General features: G+C 42.9%; 1 protein-coding gene across 4 annotated transcripts in view; it reads right to left on the reverse strand.

The window, feature by feature from the left end:
* The window catches only part of LOC137341002 (C-Jun-amino-terminal kinase-interacting protein 4-like), a 216,932-nt gene that overhangs the window by 16,784 nt on the left and 183,851 nt on the right, over positions 1-16,297 (reverse strand). For all 4 annotated transcript variants that reach the window (XM_068003814.1, XM_068003815.1, XM_068003813.1 and 1 more), the window contains 7 exons: positions 14,698-14,790; positions 13,638-13,805; positions 10,699-10,870; positions 8,276-8,503; positions 6,963-7,170; positions 5,409-5,531; positions 4,018-4,098 (listed from right to left, as the gene is read on the reverse strand). In XM_068003814.1, coding sequence (XP_067859915.1) covers positions 4,018-4,098; positions 5,409-5,531; positions 6,963-7,170; positions 8,276-8,503; positions 10,699-10,870; positions 13,638-13,805; positions 14,698-14,790 — 1,073 coding nt within the window. The remainder of the gene's footprint in view (positions 1-4,017; positions 4,099-5,408; positions 5,532-6,962; positions 7,171-8,275; positions 8,504-10,698; positions 10,871-13,637; positions 13,806-14,697; positions 14,791-16,297) is intronic.

The raw sequence follows: 16,297 nt of genomic DNA on the forward strand, positions 1-16,297 counted from the left end.
TGTGCACTGCTGCTCGGAGAGGTCCGGGGAGCTGCGCCTCGGTCTGTGGACCCTGTGGCGAGGGTAGTGCCCTCTGCGATGCGTCTCTCCCTGCGGTAGCCCTCCCTCCTGCTGTGCAGGTGGGCGTGCAACAACACCGTGTTGGGGGGCTCCACGTCTCTGCGGCGGACGGCGTGGACTGCGAGGCTGGTCATGCTGTTCGTCCTCCGAGGGTGTCCACGCACCACCCATCTGGCAGGTGTTGGTCTGAGGGGTTGTGCAGGGTCGGTGGGTGGTTCCTCGGACTGGGGCTGCGGTTTCGTGTCGGTCTGTCCTCTGGCTTGGCGGGGGGTGGTGGAGGGCAGGGGTTGCCCTATGTGACGCAGTGGCCTCCTGCGTGGGTGAGGGCTCTCCCCCGTGGAGTGCACCTTGGCACCTGCCACAGGCTGCTGGCTGCAACACGCCTGGTTGGAGAGAGACTGTTTCCCCCAGTGTGTGAAACTCACTGCCTTGAACCTAAAATCCCACACTTCCTCTTTTGACAGCTGCTTCAGCTCATTAAATGACCTCAACAAGCAAGGTAAGTACACTCAAGTCGAACCCCGCTGGCTTTAATTGCCTGCGGGATTCCCACCAGCGGGGCTTGCGCGCGCAGCCCCGCACGTCAGCGCGGTGCCCGGAAGTGGCTGGGATTTCGGCGCGATCCAGTCACGTGACCGGATATCGGGATTTTCGGGGCCCCCCCCCGCTGGAAACCCGACCCGAAAATCGAGCCCTTTGTGTCCTCATCGCAACTTGCTTTTCCACCTATCTTTGTATCATCAGCAAATTTGGCCACAAGACACTCTGTTCCTTCATCCAAGTCATTGATATATATTGTAAATAGTTGAGGCCCCAGCACTGATCCCTGCGGCACCCCACTAGTTACAGATTGCCATTTTGAAAATGATCCTTTTATCCCGACTCTTTGTTTTCTGTTAGTTAGCCAATCCTCTATCCGTGCCAGTATATTACCCCCAACACCATGAGCTCTTATCTTGTGCAGTAATCTTTTAAGTGGCATCTTATCGAATGCCTTTTGGAAATCCAAATATACTGCATCCATTGGTTCCCCTTTATCCACTCTGCCCGTTACTTCCTCAAAGAACTCTAATAAATGTCAGACATGATTTCCCCTTCATAAAACCATGTTGACTCTCCTTGATTGTATTTTGAGTCTCCAAATGTCCTGCTACTACTTCCTTAATAATGGATTCTAGCATTTTCCCAATGACAGATGTTAGGCTAACTGGTCTATAGTTACCTGCTTTCTGTCTCACTCCCTTCTTGAATAGGGGTTGTTACATTTGCGGATTTCCAATCCGCAGGGACCTTTCCAGAATCTAGTGAATTCTGGAAGATTACAACCAATGCATCCACTATCTCTATAGCCACTCCCTTTCAGACCCTCGGATGCAAGCCATCAGGTCCAGGGGACTTGTCAGCCTTCAGACCCATTAGTTTACCTAGTACTTTTTCTCTCGTGATAGTGATTGTTTTTAGTTCCTCCCTCCCCTTTGCCCCTTGATTTTCTACTATTATTGATATATTAGTGTCTCCTACTGTGAAGACAGATACAAAATATCTGTTCAATTCCTCTGCCATTTCCTTGTTTTCCATTATTACTTCCCCAGTCTCATCCTCTAAGGGACCAATGTTTACTTTAGCTACCCTCTTCCTTTTTATATACTTGTAGAAGCTTTTACTGTCAGTTTTTATATTTCTTGCTAGTTTACTCTCATAATTTATTTTCTCCCTCTTTATTATTCTTTTTGTCATTCTTTGCTGGTTTTTAAAGTTTTCCCAATCTTTGGGCTTACCAGTAATCTTTGCCATGTTGTATGCTTTTTCTTTTAACCTGATACCATCCTTGACTTCCTTAGTTAGCCATGGTTGGTTCACCCTTTTTGTGGAGTCTTTCCTCCTCACAGATATATTTTTGTTGCGAGTCATAAAATATCTTTAAATGTTTGCCACTGCTTATCCACCATCATACCATCTAATCTGTTTACCCAGTCCACTTTCGCCAATTCCGCCCTCATTTCTTTATAATTGCCCTTATTTAAGTTTAATACAGTAGTTTCAGACCCAAGATCCTCGCTCTCAAACTGGATGTGAAATTCTATGTTATGATCACTGCTTCCCAAGGGATCCTTTACTTTGAGATCATTAATGAATCCTGTTTCGTTACCCATTACCAGATCCAAAATGGCCTGTTCCCTGGTTGGTTCCCCGACGTATTGGTCTAAGAAACAGTCCCTAATACACTCTATGAACTCCTCCTCAGGGCTATTTTTGCCAATTTGATTTGTCCAATCTATGTGAAAGTTAAAATCGCCTATGATTATTGCATTACCTTTTTTACAAGCCACCCCCTTATTCCCTGATTTATATTTTGCCCGACAGTGTAGCTATTGTTAGGGGGCCTATATACTACTCCCACCAGTGATTTCTTTCCCTTGCTATTTCTTACCTCCACCCAAATTTATTCGACATCTTGATCTTCTGAGCCAAGATCATTTCTCACTATTATACCAATTTCATCCTTTATTAACAGAGCTACCCCACCACCTTTACCTTTTTTCCTATCCTTCCGAAATGTTAAATAACCCTGAATATTTAGCTCCCAACCTTGGTCACCTTGCAACCACGTCTCTGTAATGGCCACGAGATCATACCCATTTGTTTCTATTTGTGCCATCAATTCATCTATCTTATTACGAATGCTGCACGCATTCAGATAAAGAACCTTTAATTTTGTCTTTTTACCATTCTTTCCTACCCCGGCCCCATTTGCTAGTGCACTCTTATATTAGTATGCTCTGTCCCTTCCCGACACACTCTGTTTAAGATTACCCCCATCACTTTGCTGTACTTCTTCCTTGTCTTTTCTCTATCAATCTAAACTTCGCCCCACCTGAGCCCTCCCCCCCTCTATTTAGTTTAAAGCCTTCTCTACTGTCCCAGTTATTCGGTTTGCCAGAACACTGGTCCCAGCATAGTTCAGGTGAAGCCTGTCCCAACAGATCAGCTCCCTCTTTCCTCAGTACTGGTGCCAGTGCCCCATGAATCGAAACCCACTTCTCCCACACCAATCTTTGAGCCACGCATTCATCTCTCTGATCTGATTTATCCTGATCTGATTTCAAACCAACATCAGTACACTTCCCAATTTAAAGGGAATTGGGTAGCAAAATGTTGTTGTCACTGGTTTCCTTGTTGGTATTGACTTCTTTATTATTTGCAGAAAAAAAAATAAAAACTCCATAATCTTGGTGCGCTCACTTGTGGAAACCACTCACTGAACAAATTATCCAGACCTGCCAACTTTTCTGATTACGTGTACACATCAAAATCAGAAATTCAGGGCATAGGTGAATACTTTTAATCTCTTGATCACATTAAACTACTTAAGAAATTTGGATTACTGGAAGATTAATTTTTCATGCTTACTGACTATAATTAGAGCTGTGTGTTTTTGTAAAAAGTCCCAAGACATTTTGGGATTTTTGACCTTTCATAAACAGGTAAAAATTGGGAGGCGGGGAATGTGGGACAAAGATCAAATGGTTGGTAGAAATTGGTGAACAAAATTCTTAGTTTTCATTCTCAGTATGTGCACATTAGCTATTATCTGCAAAAAACACAATACACTAGTCAGTGAGTAGAAAATCCAGCTCTGGAATTACTTGAGGAGCGAAAGTGAGCACAAGTTTTTAGAAAGCCAGAAGCAGCATTTGGAGTTCAAAGCCACACAAAAAAAAAAAAATGGGAGAACTGGTGATCAGCCAGGCTTCCAACACTGGAAATTCATCATGCAGATTATTTGGGGAGTTGAAGATTGCTGTGATTTCTGATCTCAGTTTGGGAATCCACAAATGACCGCTGCCCTCAAGATCTGACATCTTTACTGGTTAGAAGTGTTAACCAGCATGCCCGATAAATGGTTAAGACAGTTAAATTAATATCTGTTAAAACATCGAAAATGTTTACACTTACACGATACTAAGAATAGAGTCCTTCAGTTTAATGGAGTGCAGACATTTCTTCCATTGAGCTACGGAGGAATGGACATACAAACTGCAAAGAAACAAAAAGCACACTGTCTCTTCATAATTCACATTTACAAAGTGAGAGCACAAGACAAGTTGGGGATGAGAAAAAGGCCAATTCAGTTCATCAAAACCTATCCTTCTAGTACATTAACTAGCTAATTGTATTTTGAATAGCCACAATGCACCACACTTTAGGAAGGGTGTGAAGGTTTTTAAGAGAGGGTGCAGAAAAGATTTACTCGAATGGTTCCAGGGATGAGGGACTTCAGTTACGTGGATAGACTGGAGAAGCTGGGGATGTTCTTAGAGCAGAGAGGGTTGAGAGGAGATTTGATAAAAGTGTTCAAAATCATGAAGGGTTTAGATAAAGTAAATAAAGAGAAACTGTTCCCATTGGCGGAAGGGTTGAGAGCCAGAGGACACAGACTTAAGGTGATTGGCAAAAGAACCAAAGTTGACATGAGGAGAAACTTTTTTTTTGAGTTATGATGATCTGGAATGCACTGCCTGAAAGTGTAGTGGAAGCAGATTCAATCGTGGCTTTCAAAAAGGAATTGGATAAATACTTGAAGGGTAAAAATTTGCAGGGCTACGGGGAAAGAGCAGGAGAGTGGGACTAACTGGATTGCTCTTACAAAGACCCGGCCTCCTTTTGTGCTGTAACCATTCTATGATTCTATGAATGCATTCGCATCTATCTGCTACCATGGCAGCCTATTCTAAACATCTCTCAGTCAGAGTAAAAAGGCGAGCGCAGAAACGATAATAGAAATAATAGAATGTTAAAATACCAAACACACTTTAAGAAGCACATTACCAGCTTTGGAAAATGACAGCAGCTGAATTCCCATATCACTGGAATAAAAGGGGAGGCCAGGGTATTACAAGGGAATGCCAATGGTAGCTTTAGCTATATGATTGCAATTCTGCTACTTTTCTATTTCTAGAAAACTTTAAAAACAAATATTCCTGTTTAATTTTCATTCATCAAACCACCGTGAAGTGGCATTTTGCTGTTAAAAAGCTTATTTTTTGGTAAATTTTGCACTAAAGTGTCATCACTACTGAGGAACAAGCTACTCCCTAGCAGTTCCAGGTTAAGTATAACACAGGTTAGATGCAGTGTAAAGTACACATAGGGCATAGGTGCCTCCGGTGGTCCTTTAATTGAAAGAGCCAAGGTGAGCGGGTATATCTTGGGTACCCACCTTCCCCAGGAAGCTGCAAACTGTGCTGGGGTTCTCTCCATCCCCTTCCCCAGAAAGCAACCATCAATGCACCCTCTGCCTCTAGTGTTATGTATGCATCAACAGTCATCTTGTGACCATGACTCACCAACCACTCTGCGCCCCAAGCCACATGGTCGGCAAAACGCTACTCATTTTCTCTGCTTCCTCACGCATCAGGTCTTGATCCAGTGGAAGTGCAGATACGCCATCTTTATACAGGTCAGACTCCCTGCAGGATGGAGGGAAAAGATAGCAACCAGACTCAGAACCAAGGAGTCACTTGTATCACTCCCTTCCCCATAGTCTTCCTGTGCCACATTACTTATTCCTGAGGCTTCTTTAGTTGTTGCTGTCAAGTCACTTGTCATTTCACCTTGCTCCAAATGAAAGCCAGAGTGTGCCTGCAGTTCCGCTGCCATTTAGCAAGCCCAAGAATGGGAGCCCCTTGCATGAGGAATTACAAGGTCAGAGCTGTATCCCAGCATTGGAGCTCCATACACTGCACCACTAGGCATCATTCTAAAAACATACAGTCTGTAGTGAAAAATTACCAAGATATGGAGCACAGAATCAAACTTAAATAAATCCCTGACCAAATAGGCCCTCCATTCTGACAAACAGATCCATCATTGAAAACCTAAAACCCTGATACTTGAGATTACTCTCATTTATACCAGCTGTATTGGGTGCCAGTACTTATTGCATAAAGAACATGGTTCATTTCCAAGTGGAATGATTCTTTCACTGAAGCAGAGCAGCAGTACTTTTTTTTTGGGGGGGGCAGGAGAGACTTTAAGAGAAAGGAAAAACAAGTGGTATATTTCTTGTGCAAAGTGCACGCACTTCATAGTGAAAAAGATAATTTCCTGTATGACATGCCACTTGGAAAAAAAAAGGCCACATTTCCTCTCTGCTCCAATGGCGCACACGCAGACCTGGTCTTGACCATCAGAGATTGCTGGACAGGTCCCCATTAAGCTGTTGTGGTGCAGCCACTGAAAGGGAGCGTCCCAAAGCTTTTTTAAAAAAAAATTCATTCATGGGATGTGGGTGTTGCTGGAAAGGCCCATCCCTAATTGCCCTTGAGAAGGTGGTGGTGAGCCACCTTCTTGAACTGCTGCAGTCCGTGTGGTGACAACTGAGTGGCTTACTAGGCCATTTAAGAATCAACCACATTGCTGTGGGTCTGGAGTCACATATAGGCCAGACCGGGTAAGGACAGCAGGTTTCCTTTCCTAAAGGACTTTAGTGAACCAGATGGGTTTTTAATGACAATCTGGTAGTTTCATGGTCATTACTGATACTAGCTTTTTATTCCAGATTTTATTTAATTAACTGAATTTAAATTCCCCAGCTGCCGTGGCAGGATTTGAACTTGTGTCTTCTGATTATTAGTTCAGGCCACTGGATTACTAGTCCAGTAACAAAACCACTACACTACACAGCTGCACTGGAAATCAAAAAACTGCAACACCCACAGACTTTCCCCAAGTAACACAGTACTTGTCAAAATGTTTGCAGTTAGGTTGGGGAAAGGGAGATGCATTTAATAGAGAACAATGTTATGTTCTTGTACAATTTGCAACATAGACCAAAATAGCATGGCTTGTGCTACACGTTTCAGTCTCGATTAGAATTCCACATTACTGACTCCACATACCGTCTGTTAAATGACTGCGTGCTGTCTGAAGAGCTCTGCACTCCCAGAGGGTCTGTAAAAACATGCTCTGTGTAAGCTCCGGACTGACAGACATCAGTTAATTCATCATCTGACATTGGAAGGTTTAGACTGGATTCTGTTGCTTCTGTGGCTTCTTCTGCTGCTAGCAAACTTTCATCAGGACTGCCACTCACAGCACAGATTTCCCCTGCAACAAGGTACAGGCATTACGGCAGAGGTTTTAACAGACCAGAGAGCGGATGGACTTGATAGCCCCTTTAAACCGTCTGTCCAACAAACTAGCAGTAGGTCAATGCCCCGAATGCACAAGGATTTAAAAACATTTAAGCTGCTCTCAGAGAAGGGCAGACTGCTTTAGCCTTTAACTTTTCAGAAAATATTTACTTAGATTTAACTCCTCAGTTTTTGGACACACCACACTAATATTCACACTGGATTCCAATTTCAAAGGAATTTAGTATTTAAACTGTATGCAGCTTCAGAGCAGCAGCCTGCTTATTGCCATAGCAATTACACTGGCCTGTGGCAAGGCAAAACTTCAGCAAAAGGCCATGTTTAATTTCTATCCCAGTGCCTCACAAATGGCCCTGGTCTTGACCACCATTTATTTTCCACCCCTCCCGAACTTCCAAAGGACTGAAGCGTTGAAACCATTGATAGGGTTACCTGTTCCATCTATTTAATACAGCGTCCAGCGCTAAGCATCATAAATGCTTTACTAAAATATATTTTTTATTAATGCTCTGGCCATTATTGGGCTTTGGGTTTTAATGTTCAGTTAAAAATACAAACTCGCTGTCTACTCCTGCTGGAGTTAAGCCTCAATGACAAAGCAAAGGATGTCCTCCTCATACAAACTGCACTTAGATTACAGAGGCACGGCGGACATAAACCCCTCATGACGCCTTACCAATAATATAGCCTGCTATAACCCTTCTCTCTTTCCCCTTGACCTCCTCAAAAAACACATAAATCTACACCTTTGGAGTATAACCACACAAAGGGGTTGACGCATGCAGCCTCTGAAAGGGAACTTGCACGTTGCTTTCTCATTTCCCTCTCCAGGTCTCCTCACTGCACATCACTTCCAGCTGAGGATACTGGCAGGTGTCTGCTTGCTTGGTCAGTGCCACGTTTTGTCTAACTACTAGTTTATGCACGAGTGCAACCTTGAGGCTCTCCTAGGCCTCCCAGAAAGCAGAGGTTTGAGTCTGACAGAGCCACAAAACTCAAAAATCTCTCTGCTGGATGGAAATCTTGGTCAACAACATCAAGCTTATTGCACTGCATACCTGGCTCTCCTTCAAGGATTGGTGAGGAACTGACGGGAGTCCGTGTGCTTGGAGGGACAGCACTGCCTTCTGTGGTGCAGCCAACAACTGTGATGCCTCCCAACAGACTGTCACTTCCTGCTGAACTGTTACTGGCGACACTCCCCGCTAAAGAGGCACATTCCGCCTGGCTTCCCTCAGCATCTATCGGAATCTCTTCCCCAGCAGGATAGTCCGTCTCTCGGGCACCTATAAATTATCGAAGTGGTGATTCAATATGAATAATCATCAATCTGATCATGTCGATCAGTATCATTGGTTAAAAGTATAGTCACAGGATGAGGTCTTCAACAGAATTTCCACAATGCTGCTGTATTTACTGGATTTTGTTACTTTCAGGTTGATAAAGATATCAGAGTTTGACACAGGAAGGAGGTCAGCAACCATCAAACCTGGGTTTCTTTCCTCTGCTATATTCCATTTGCATCATATGTCTTAAACAGAGACAAAGGAACATTTGGATTGCAGAGTGGTTCTAGTGTTAATGCAGTAAACATCTTCCTTATATGGTCTGGTCTCCAGTATCATTCACTATGTGACATCATCACATACATAGAGCAGCAAGTAAGAGCTGAAGACACAATGTATGCACTTGGTCAATTAAATGTTTACGCAGAGGATGAAGTATGGGTATTCTACTACTGCAATACAATTTTAGCCTCAAAGTCGTCAGGTAGCTAACTATACCAGATGCAACTGGGTGGGCCAGATTCAATTGACTGTACACTGTTTACCTAGTATGAACTATACATGCACAGGAGTTGACACCCAAATGTGCCATTCCCTATCGACGAGGGGGAACAGCCAGCGTGTACTGCAGTAAAAAAAAACATCACTTTTCTGTTCTAAATTCTAGTATCCAGTTTCAATTACAAAACATGGGTTCTACTTAAAACTACTCCCAAATGTAATCAAGGTACAAAATAATCAGGCATTTTCTTCCTCCATCTAATCCTTGTTCAGTTTTGATGAGCTACTGCAATGACATTTTAGCAGCCAACACTCAGAAGCTTGTGAGAAAACAGCTCAACCAATTCCACCCTGGAATCCACACTGCAAACATAAGGTGGCGACTGTCACAGAATAAACACATGTTCACAGTGAAGCTGGATGATTTACAGTCTCACAATAATTAGGCTCACTGGCACTTTAGTCTGAAGATACAGCAAGCTAATTGACAGGGCTGTGGCCAAAGTACATGGGCTAACACAAAAATTAAAAATAATCTGATAACTAAGCAATTTTGCAGAGCAAAAAATAAAACAGGACATAGAACCACAGACCTGATCAGCCCTTCCGACAACAAGTGCTATTTACCAGCTGACACTACATGTGTCAGCTTGGCTCAGTGATAGCACTACTGTCTCTGAGTCAGAAGTTCATGGGTTCAAGTCCCTCTTCAGAGCCTTGAGCACATAATCCAGGCTGACACTTCATTACAGTACTGGGGGAGTGCTACACTGTTGGAGGTGCCGTCTATTGAATGAGATGTTAAACAGAGGCCCCATCTGCCCTCAGTTGCATGTAAAAGATCCCACAGCACTATTCCAAGAAGAGCAGGTTCTCCTGGTGTCCAACATTTATCCCTCAACCAACTCCAAATGACAGATGATCTGATCATTTATTTCATTGCAGTTTGTGGGATCTTGCTGTCTACCTTTTGGCTGCCGCAATTCCTGCATTACAAGTGACTACACTTCAAAAATACTTCAATGGCTGTAAAGTGCCTTGGGACATCCTGAGGTTGTGAAAGGTGCTGTTTAAATGCAAGTTCTTTCTTTCTGACACAATATAGCAGTAAGCATAACTAGAGAACCAGTGGGAAAACAAGTAATTTATTGCACTGTGTTTACCCTCTGCACCAAGGGTTGATGGTTGTAACATAGTTTTGTCCTAACCGTTTTAAATTTACATTTTTATAAAACAAAATTGACAACAGTGCTTCATAGGGCAGTGAAGAGAAAGGGAATAGGTTAGAGTCCCAGCCTTTCACTGATCCACGTAACTTCTCTTCAAGAGATCAGAAGCATCCTTGTTTCTACATCAATGGGAATTAAGTGCCACAGCTGAGCTCAGAAGGAGATCCCCCCCTATTCCATAGCTCAGTAAACATTTAACCAAAATTAGCCCCTAAATTTGGGAGGGGGGAGGGTGGGAGAAAAGGGGCAAAGAGGAAAGGCAGAGCTTGGGACGAGAGGGCAATTTCAAGCTTTAAACTGAATAAGAACCTTTTAATACTCAAACCCACAACTACTAAACCACCATAGGATCCTGCAAACTTTTTAAGAAAGCCAAAAAAAATACAAATCTCATATACATAACCCACAGGTAACTCTTTAAAAAGTCAGCCAATGTAATTCCTGGCACATGCAAAATGAATTCACCTGGTACACTGGCAAGGCAAAGGATGTGTGAGTTGCAGACAGAGAAACTGTCCAAGATCTTCGCAGGCTGGTTGGCATCTATAACCACCACCTTTCCGGTGGAATGTGTGCTCGTACAGATCCAAACCAGGCTGGACAGCTCGTCCTGATGCCTCAGCTCGTTCTCCTGCTCCTGCAGAACACAGATTTTAATAAGCAGACTTACTCCAGCTCACAACCTGTCGCATTTCAAGCACATGAATGGTGCGGGTAATAAAACAAAGCAGCAAAATGCTACATTTTGTTTTGTTAATGATATAGTGACAATCTGTTATGGACAAATCATTGGATGCGTATTAAGTTGCCATTTTATAGTATCATAGTAGTATGGTACAGCACAGGAGGCCGCCATTCGGTCCACTGTACCTGTGTCAGCTCTTTGAAAGAATCCAATTAGTCCCACTCCCTTGCTCTTTCCCTATAGCCCTGTAAATTTTTTCCCTTCAAGTATATATTCAATTCCCTTTTGAAAGTTATTATTGAATCTGCTTCCACCGCCCTTTCAGGCAGTGCATTCCAGATCATAACTCGCTGCATAAAAAAATGTTTCCTCATGTCACCTCTGGTTCTTTTGCCGATTACCTTAGATCTGTGTCCACTGGTTAACGACCTTTCTGCCAATGGAAAGAGTTTCTTCTAATTTACTCTATTAAAACCGTTCATGATTTTGAACACCTCTATCAAATCTCCTCTTAACCTTCTCTGCTCTAAGGAGAGCAATCCCAGCTTCTCCAGTCTCTCCACATAACTGAAGTCTCTCATCCCTGGTACCATTCTAGTAAATCTCTTCTACACCCTCTCGAAGGCCTTGACATCCTTCCTAAAGTGTGATGCCCAGAATTGAACACAATACTCCAGCTGAGGCCCTAACCAGTGTTTTATAAAGGTTTATCATAATTTCTTTTCTTTTGTACTCTATGCCTCTTTAATAAAACCAAGGATTTCATATGCTTTTTTAACGGCTTGTCCTGCCACCTTCAAAGATTTGTGTACATACACCCCCAGGTGTGACTGTTCTTGCACGCCCTTTAAAATTGTACCATTTAGTTTATATTACCTCTCCTTGTTCTTCCTACCAAAATGTATCACTTCATACTTCTCTGCATTAAATTTCGTCTGCCACATATCTGCCCATTTCACAAGTCTGTCTATATGAAGTCTCTTACTGTCCTCCAAATTGTTTCCTACATTTCAGAGTTTTATGTCATCTGCAAACTTTGAAACTATACCCTGTATACCCAAGTCCAGGTCATTAATATATATCAAAAAGAGCAGTGGTCCTAATACTGACCCCTGGGGAACACCACTGTATACTTCCCTCCAGTCTGAAAAACAACCGTTCACCACTACTCTCTGCTTTCTGTCCCCTAGCCAATTTTTCATCCTGCCTTTGTCCCTTTAATCCCACGGGCTTTAATTTTGCCAACAAGTCTATTATGTGGTACTTTTATCAAATACCTTTTGAAAGCCCATATACACATCAACCGCACTACCCTCATCAACCCTCTCCGTTACTTCATCAAAGAACTCAATCAAGTTAGTCAAATACGATTTGCCTTTAACAAATCTGTGCTGACTTTAATTAATTACCCATATTTTTCCAAGTGCCAATTAATTTTGTCCCAGATTATTGTCTCAAAAGTTTCTCCACTACCGACGTTAGGCTAACTGACCTGTAGTTGCCAGGTTTTACAGCAACAGCGATCATGTTAGACTAGAGAAGGGAAGTGTGATTACATCTATGATTCTGACATGGTAAGATTCTGATCTGAGCAATGCTGGTAACAAGGCGGACAAGCACAAAGAAGTGGTATTCCACCCAGTGACGGAGGGGGGGAAAAATATTTCAAGAGGGAAAGTCACCCCAGGACACACAGTATTACCTCCCAGCAGATGGTTTCAGCCAAGCAAAAGCAGAGATCTGGGAGCAAGTCTACCCATCCTCTCAAAGGGGGAGAAATATTAAAAAAGACCCAAGTGAGCTTCCCCCCCACCCCTGTGCCGACGACTGCCTGGTATAGCAATAAGCCACATGGGTCAGAAGGTTGGCGTTTCAATTCCCAGTCTTTGAAAATTAGCTCATGTATAGCTCTTGGAATGTTACAATTGGCATCAGTGTCTCTGGCCTAGGAAGGAGGGGGAACAAAAAAAAAGGAAATTCAGCAGGGGTTTCTGCTTCTGATCACTATACAGTGATTGCTGTCAGTATGTACACGCCTGGCAAGGACAGGATCGAAGTTCAGCTATGAAGCCCTCCTTTGATGAATGGCCGACAATTATCTAGGGCCACATATTCCTCATGAGTGTCTAGGCAGTGAGACAGTACTCACAGGAAGAGTCGGCACCTTCGGGGGTCAAGGGGAGAAAGCTGAATTTTTTTTAATATAAACAAAAAAAAAGTGATAAATTCCCACACCGTACCTAGCCCTAGGCCTCTGCTGATACCCACTTGTGGTGTACCTGAGCTGTTAGGAGTGGACAAAATGGTATTCCAAGGTTTCATGCTCCGTTCTTCCTCTATTCCATTTAGGAAGCACGAGGCCTCCACTCAGCACCTTCTGCAGTAACTAGGAATTAAATGGAGATACATGGGCACAAGCTCACCTCTTACTCCATTCTGTCTGCAATACTATCCTCAACTCAACTGTGTTATCAAAGGCCAGTAGAAGAGGCTAATGAATGGATGAAGGATGGAAACCCATTGACCCTTCTTGCCAGCCCACCATACTACTTATTTAATGGTTAGCTAGACGGTTCTACACGGTCCACTTTAATCTTTTGAAATCTTAAGACAAAGTAATGTACAAATACATACATTTAAATTAATTCAAGAAAGATGTAAACAACTTGAAAATACTAAAAATTTAAACTGTAAATGTTTAAAATGATAATGCACGTACTTTAAGCTCTTGCTCCAGACGGTCCAAGCTGCTCTGAGATCCTCTCCGCTGCTTATTACTGTCCGGTTCTGAACCTGACACGTCATTGTAAAACACGCTAGCACCAAAAATGGAGCCGCCATCACGGGTTTTTCCTCCTGACAACTTGACTCCCACTGCACACCACAACTGGGAAACACAATCATTACCAGAGCATGAGTTATGGTCACTTACTACAGAAGATTTTGTTGGAAGTAGAGATACCCAAGGGAAGGACCAAGGCCTGGAGTGTAGGGCACCACCCGAGGTTGAAAGGAGATCAATACCCATGAATTAATGGTTAAGCAATACCAAGTTCAGATTTCAAAAGCCTGTAGAACAAATGTCGGCACAACTTGGTCAGCCACAAGCCAATGATTCATGAGTCCAAAATGCTTTAAGTTTGTGTTGGTAGCTATAAAATCTGCAGTGTCTGTTGCTCACAACAACAGCTGGCAAAAAGCAAAAAAAGGAAGACTTTTGATTTCTGATATTAGACGGAAATATTAGCATTAGTAGCCATCTTCAGAAATTGTTATACCCCCATTTAAAGGCTTAAAAAAATGGAGCTTTGCTATTTGCAGTGTTCTTGAACCAGTTAATTCAGGAAGTCAAGCTCAACATTTCAGGTTTTCATAAGCTGTAGAAAGTGTTTCCCCCCGCCAATCAATGAGTTTTGGGACAGGTGACGAAAGGTTAAGATAATGAGATGCAGGTTGCTTAATGAGCGATACTGTGCTTTCAACCTCCAGCACATAACTGCAGCGCTTGACTGATGCTTCATTTTAAAAAGTGACAGCTTGGGATCCGCGTCTAGGTTCAAAATGAATGTTGATCCAGCTGCTGGCAGGACCCAGCACAGTGAGTCTTTGCCAACTGTCGGGTCTGAAATGTCGAGTCTTTTGGGAAGGTGTGTCGAGGAAATCCAAAATCAAAATTCTCTAGCCAGGAAGGGGAGATTTTAAACAACTCTTATGTTAGATAAACAACATTTACATTGAAATCACAGACTTTATAGTTCAACTATTTTGAATAATGTCACCTTCATGTAAGTATCTTTGTCATCCAATGGCTGCAGATACACTGGCACGGGCAGATTCTTCATCTTGCTGTCACTTGGACTACCATTCGTCACCTAAGAAAGCAACAAGCTCCATGATTGCTCTGGAGAGACACATAAATAATACATCTGGGGAGGGGTGGGTCAAAGGCAGTGGATTCCAACATCTCTCTCCCCCTCTCTACATCCCCATAACACCCACTATTCTCCTCACCCGGAGTGCCAGCCTGGTACAGGTGCTGACAGTGTTGTGACTCTCCTCCCACCTCACATTGCTTGGCAAGGACGAGAAAGGTTATTCAAAAGCTTTTTTTCCCCCTGAAAAGCCCAAGAACTGCTTGTAAGCAACAGCAGCAACTCAAGTGGAGAATATTAAATCAGGTCCTGAATTCACATCCGCATCAGGAACGAGTTGAAGTTAAACTCTTACTCCATTGTGAGAGCAACTATAGGGCATCCACTCCCCCAGAGAAACCAGCACTCAATAATCTGTGACCCCATTTATAAAAATGGTGACTGCCATCCAACGGCAGAAGACTGGTACTATAGCAATAACATAAAAAAAAACACTGAGCAGGTCAGGCAGCATCTGTCGGAAGAGAAACAGAGTTAACGTTTCAAGTCAATGAACTTTCATCAGAACTGATGAAGACTTCTGATGAAAGGTCATCGGCCTGAACCGTTGCCTGTTTCTCTCCCCACAGATGCCGCCTGACCTGCTCAATATCTTCCAGCATTTTCTATTTTTATTTTATGTATTGTTCTAGCCCCAGTACAGTGCCCTGTGCCACCCTATAGTGCCTCATCCACTTGCAATAATGCAAAAACGTTGCAAATAAGATTTGTAACTAATAATAATTTTTTATTTAATCTTTATTTTTGGAAGTTGAGACTTTTTTCCCCCTCCAGATTGTCGTTTAGCGCACAGCACAAAGAAACCATCTGCAGCAGGGGCTGCAGGATCCTGCTCTCTGATCACCCCAGTGTTGTTACGAAACCAACTCATGACTGACTCAGCATCCCTTCCAATGGAGACGACCAGTATTTTAGCACAAGAGACTGCGAGCAAAGCCAATGTCCCATTGCCATGAAGTGCAGTTTGTTGATGCCCCAACACACTTCACCTATTTTCTGATTTTAACGGATTACTCAACTCAAGCTACAAAGCTAACTTGGGCTTCTAAATACAAGGTTCAGAAACACATGTTGTGGAAAGGAAACAAGACACTGTGGCAGCTCAATGGATACTTGCTGCATTCATTGCACTAGACACCACTTCAGCTGCAGTGAAATATACACAAATCTGATTTTCCGTGTACCTAGGTCAACGTTATCAGATTAAATGCAGATGTACTTAAAAACTACTGAGCGTAATTATGTTGAGAATGCTGTGGGAGCAGACTTAACGCTCCCACAATAATAGTTGTGATGTTATGTCTGCAAGTACATCCCTCCAGCCATCCTCCAGAGAATCACTCATTACTTTAACTACTTTACTTTAGTCAGTTCCATGTAATGGCACCATTGGGAGATCTGTTATACTGCTCGCTATGTTCCAGCTTCTCTCTCACTTTCTTTCACA

This window comes from Heptranchias perlo, chromosome 23 (genome assembly GCF_035084215.1).
Source record: "Heptranchias perlo isolate sHepPer1 chromosome 23, sHepPer1.hap1, whole genome shotgun sequence".
NCBI classification, from domain to species: domain Eukaryota; kingdom Metazoa; phylum Chordata; class Chondrichthyes; order Hexanchiformes; family Hexanchidae; genus Heptranchias; species Heptranchias perlo.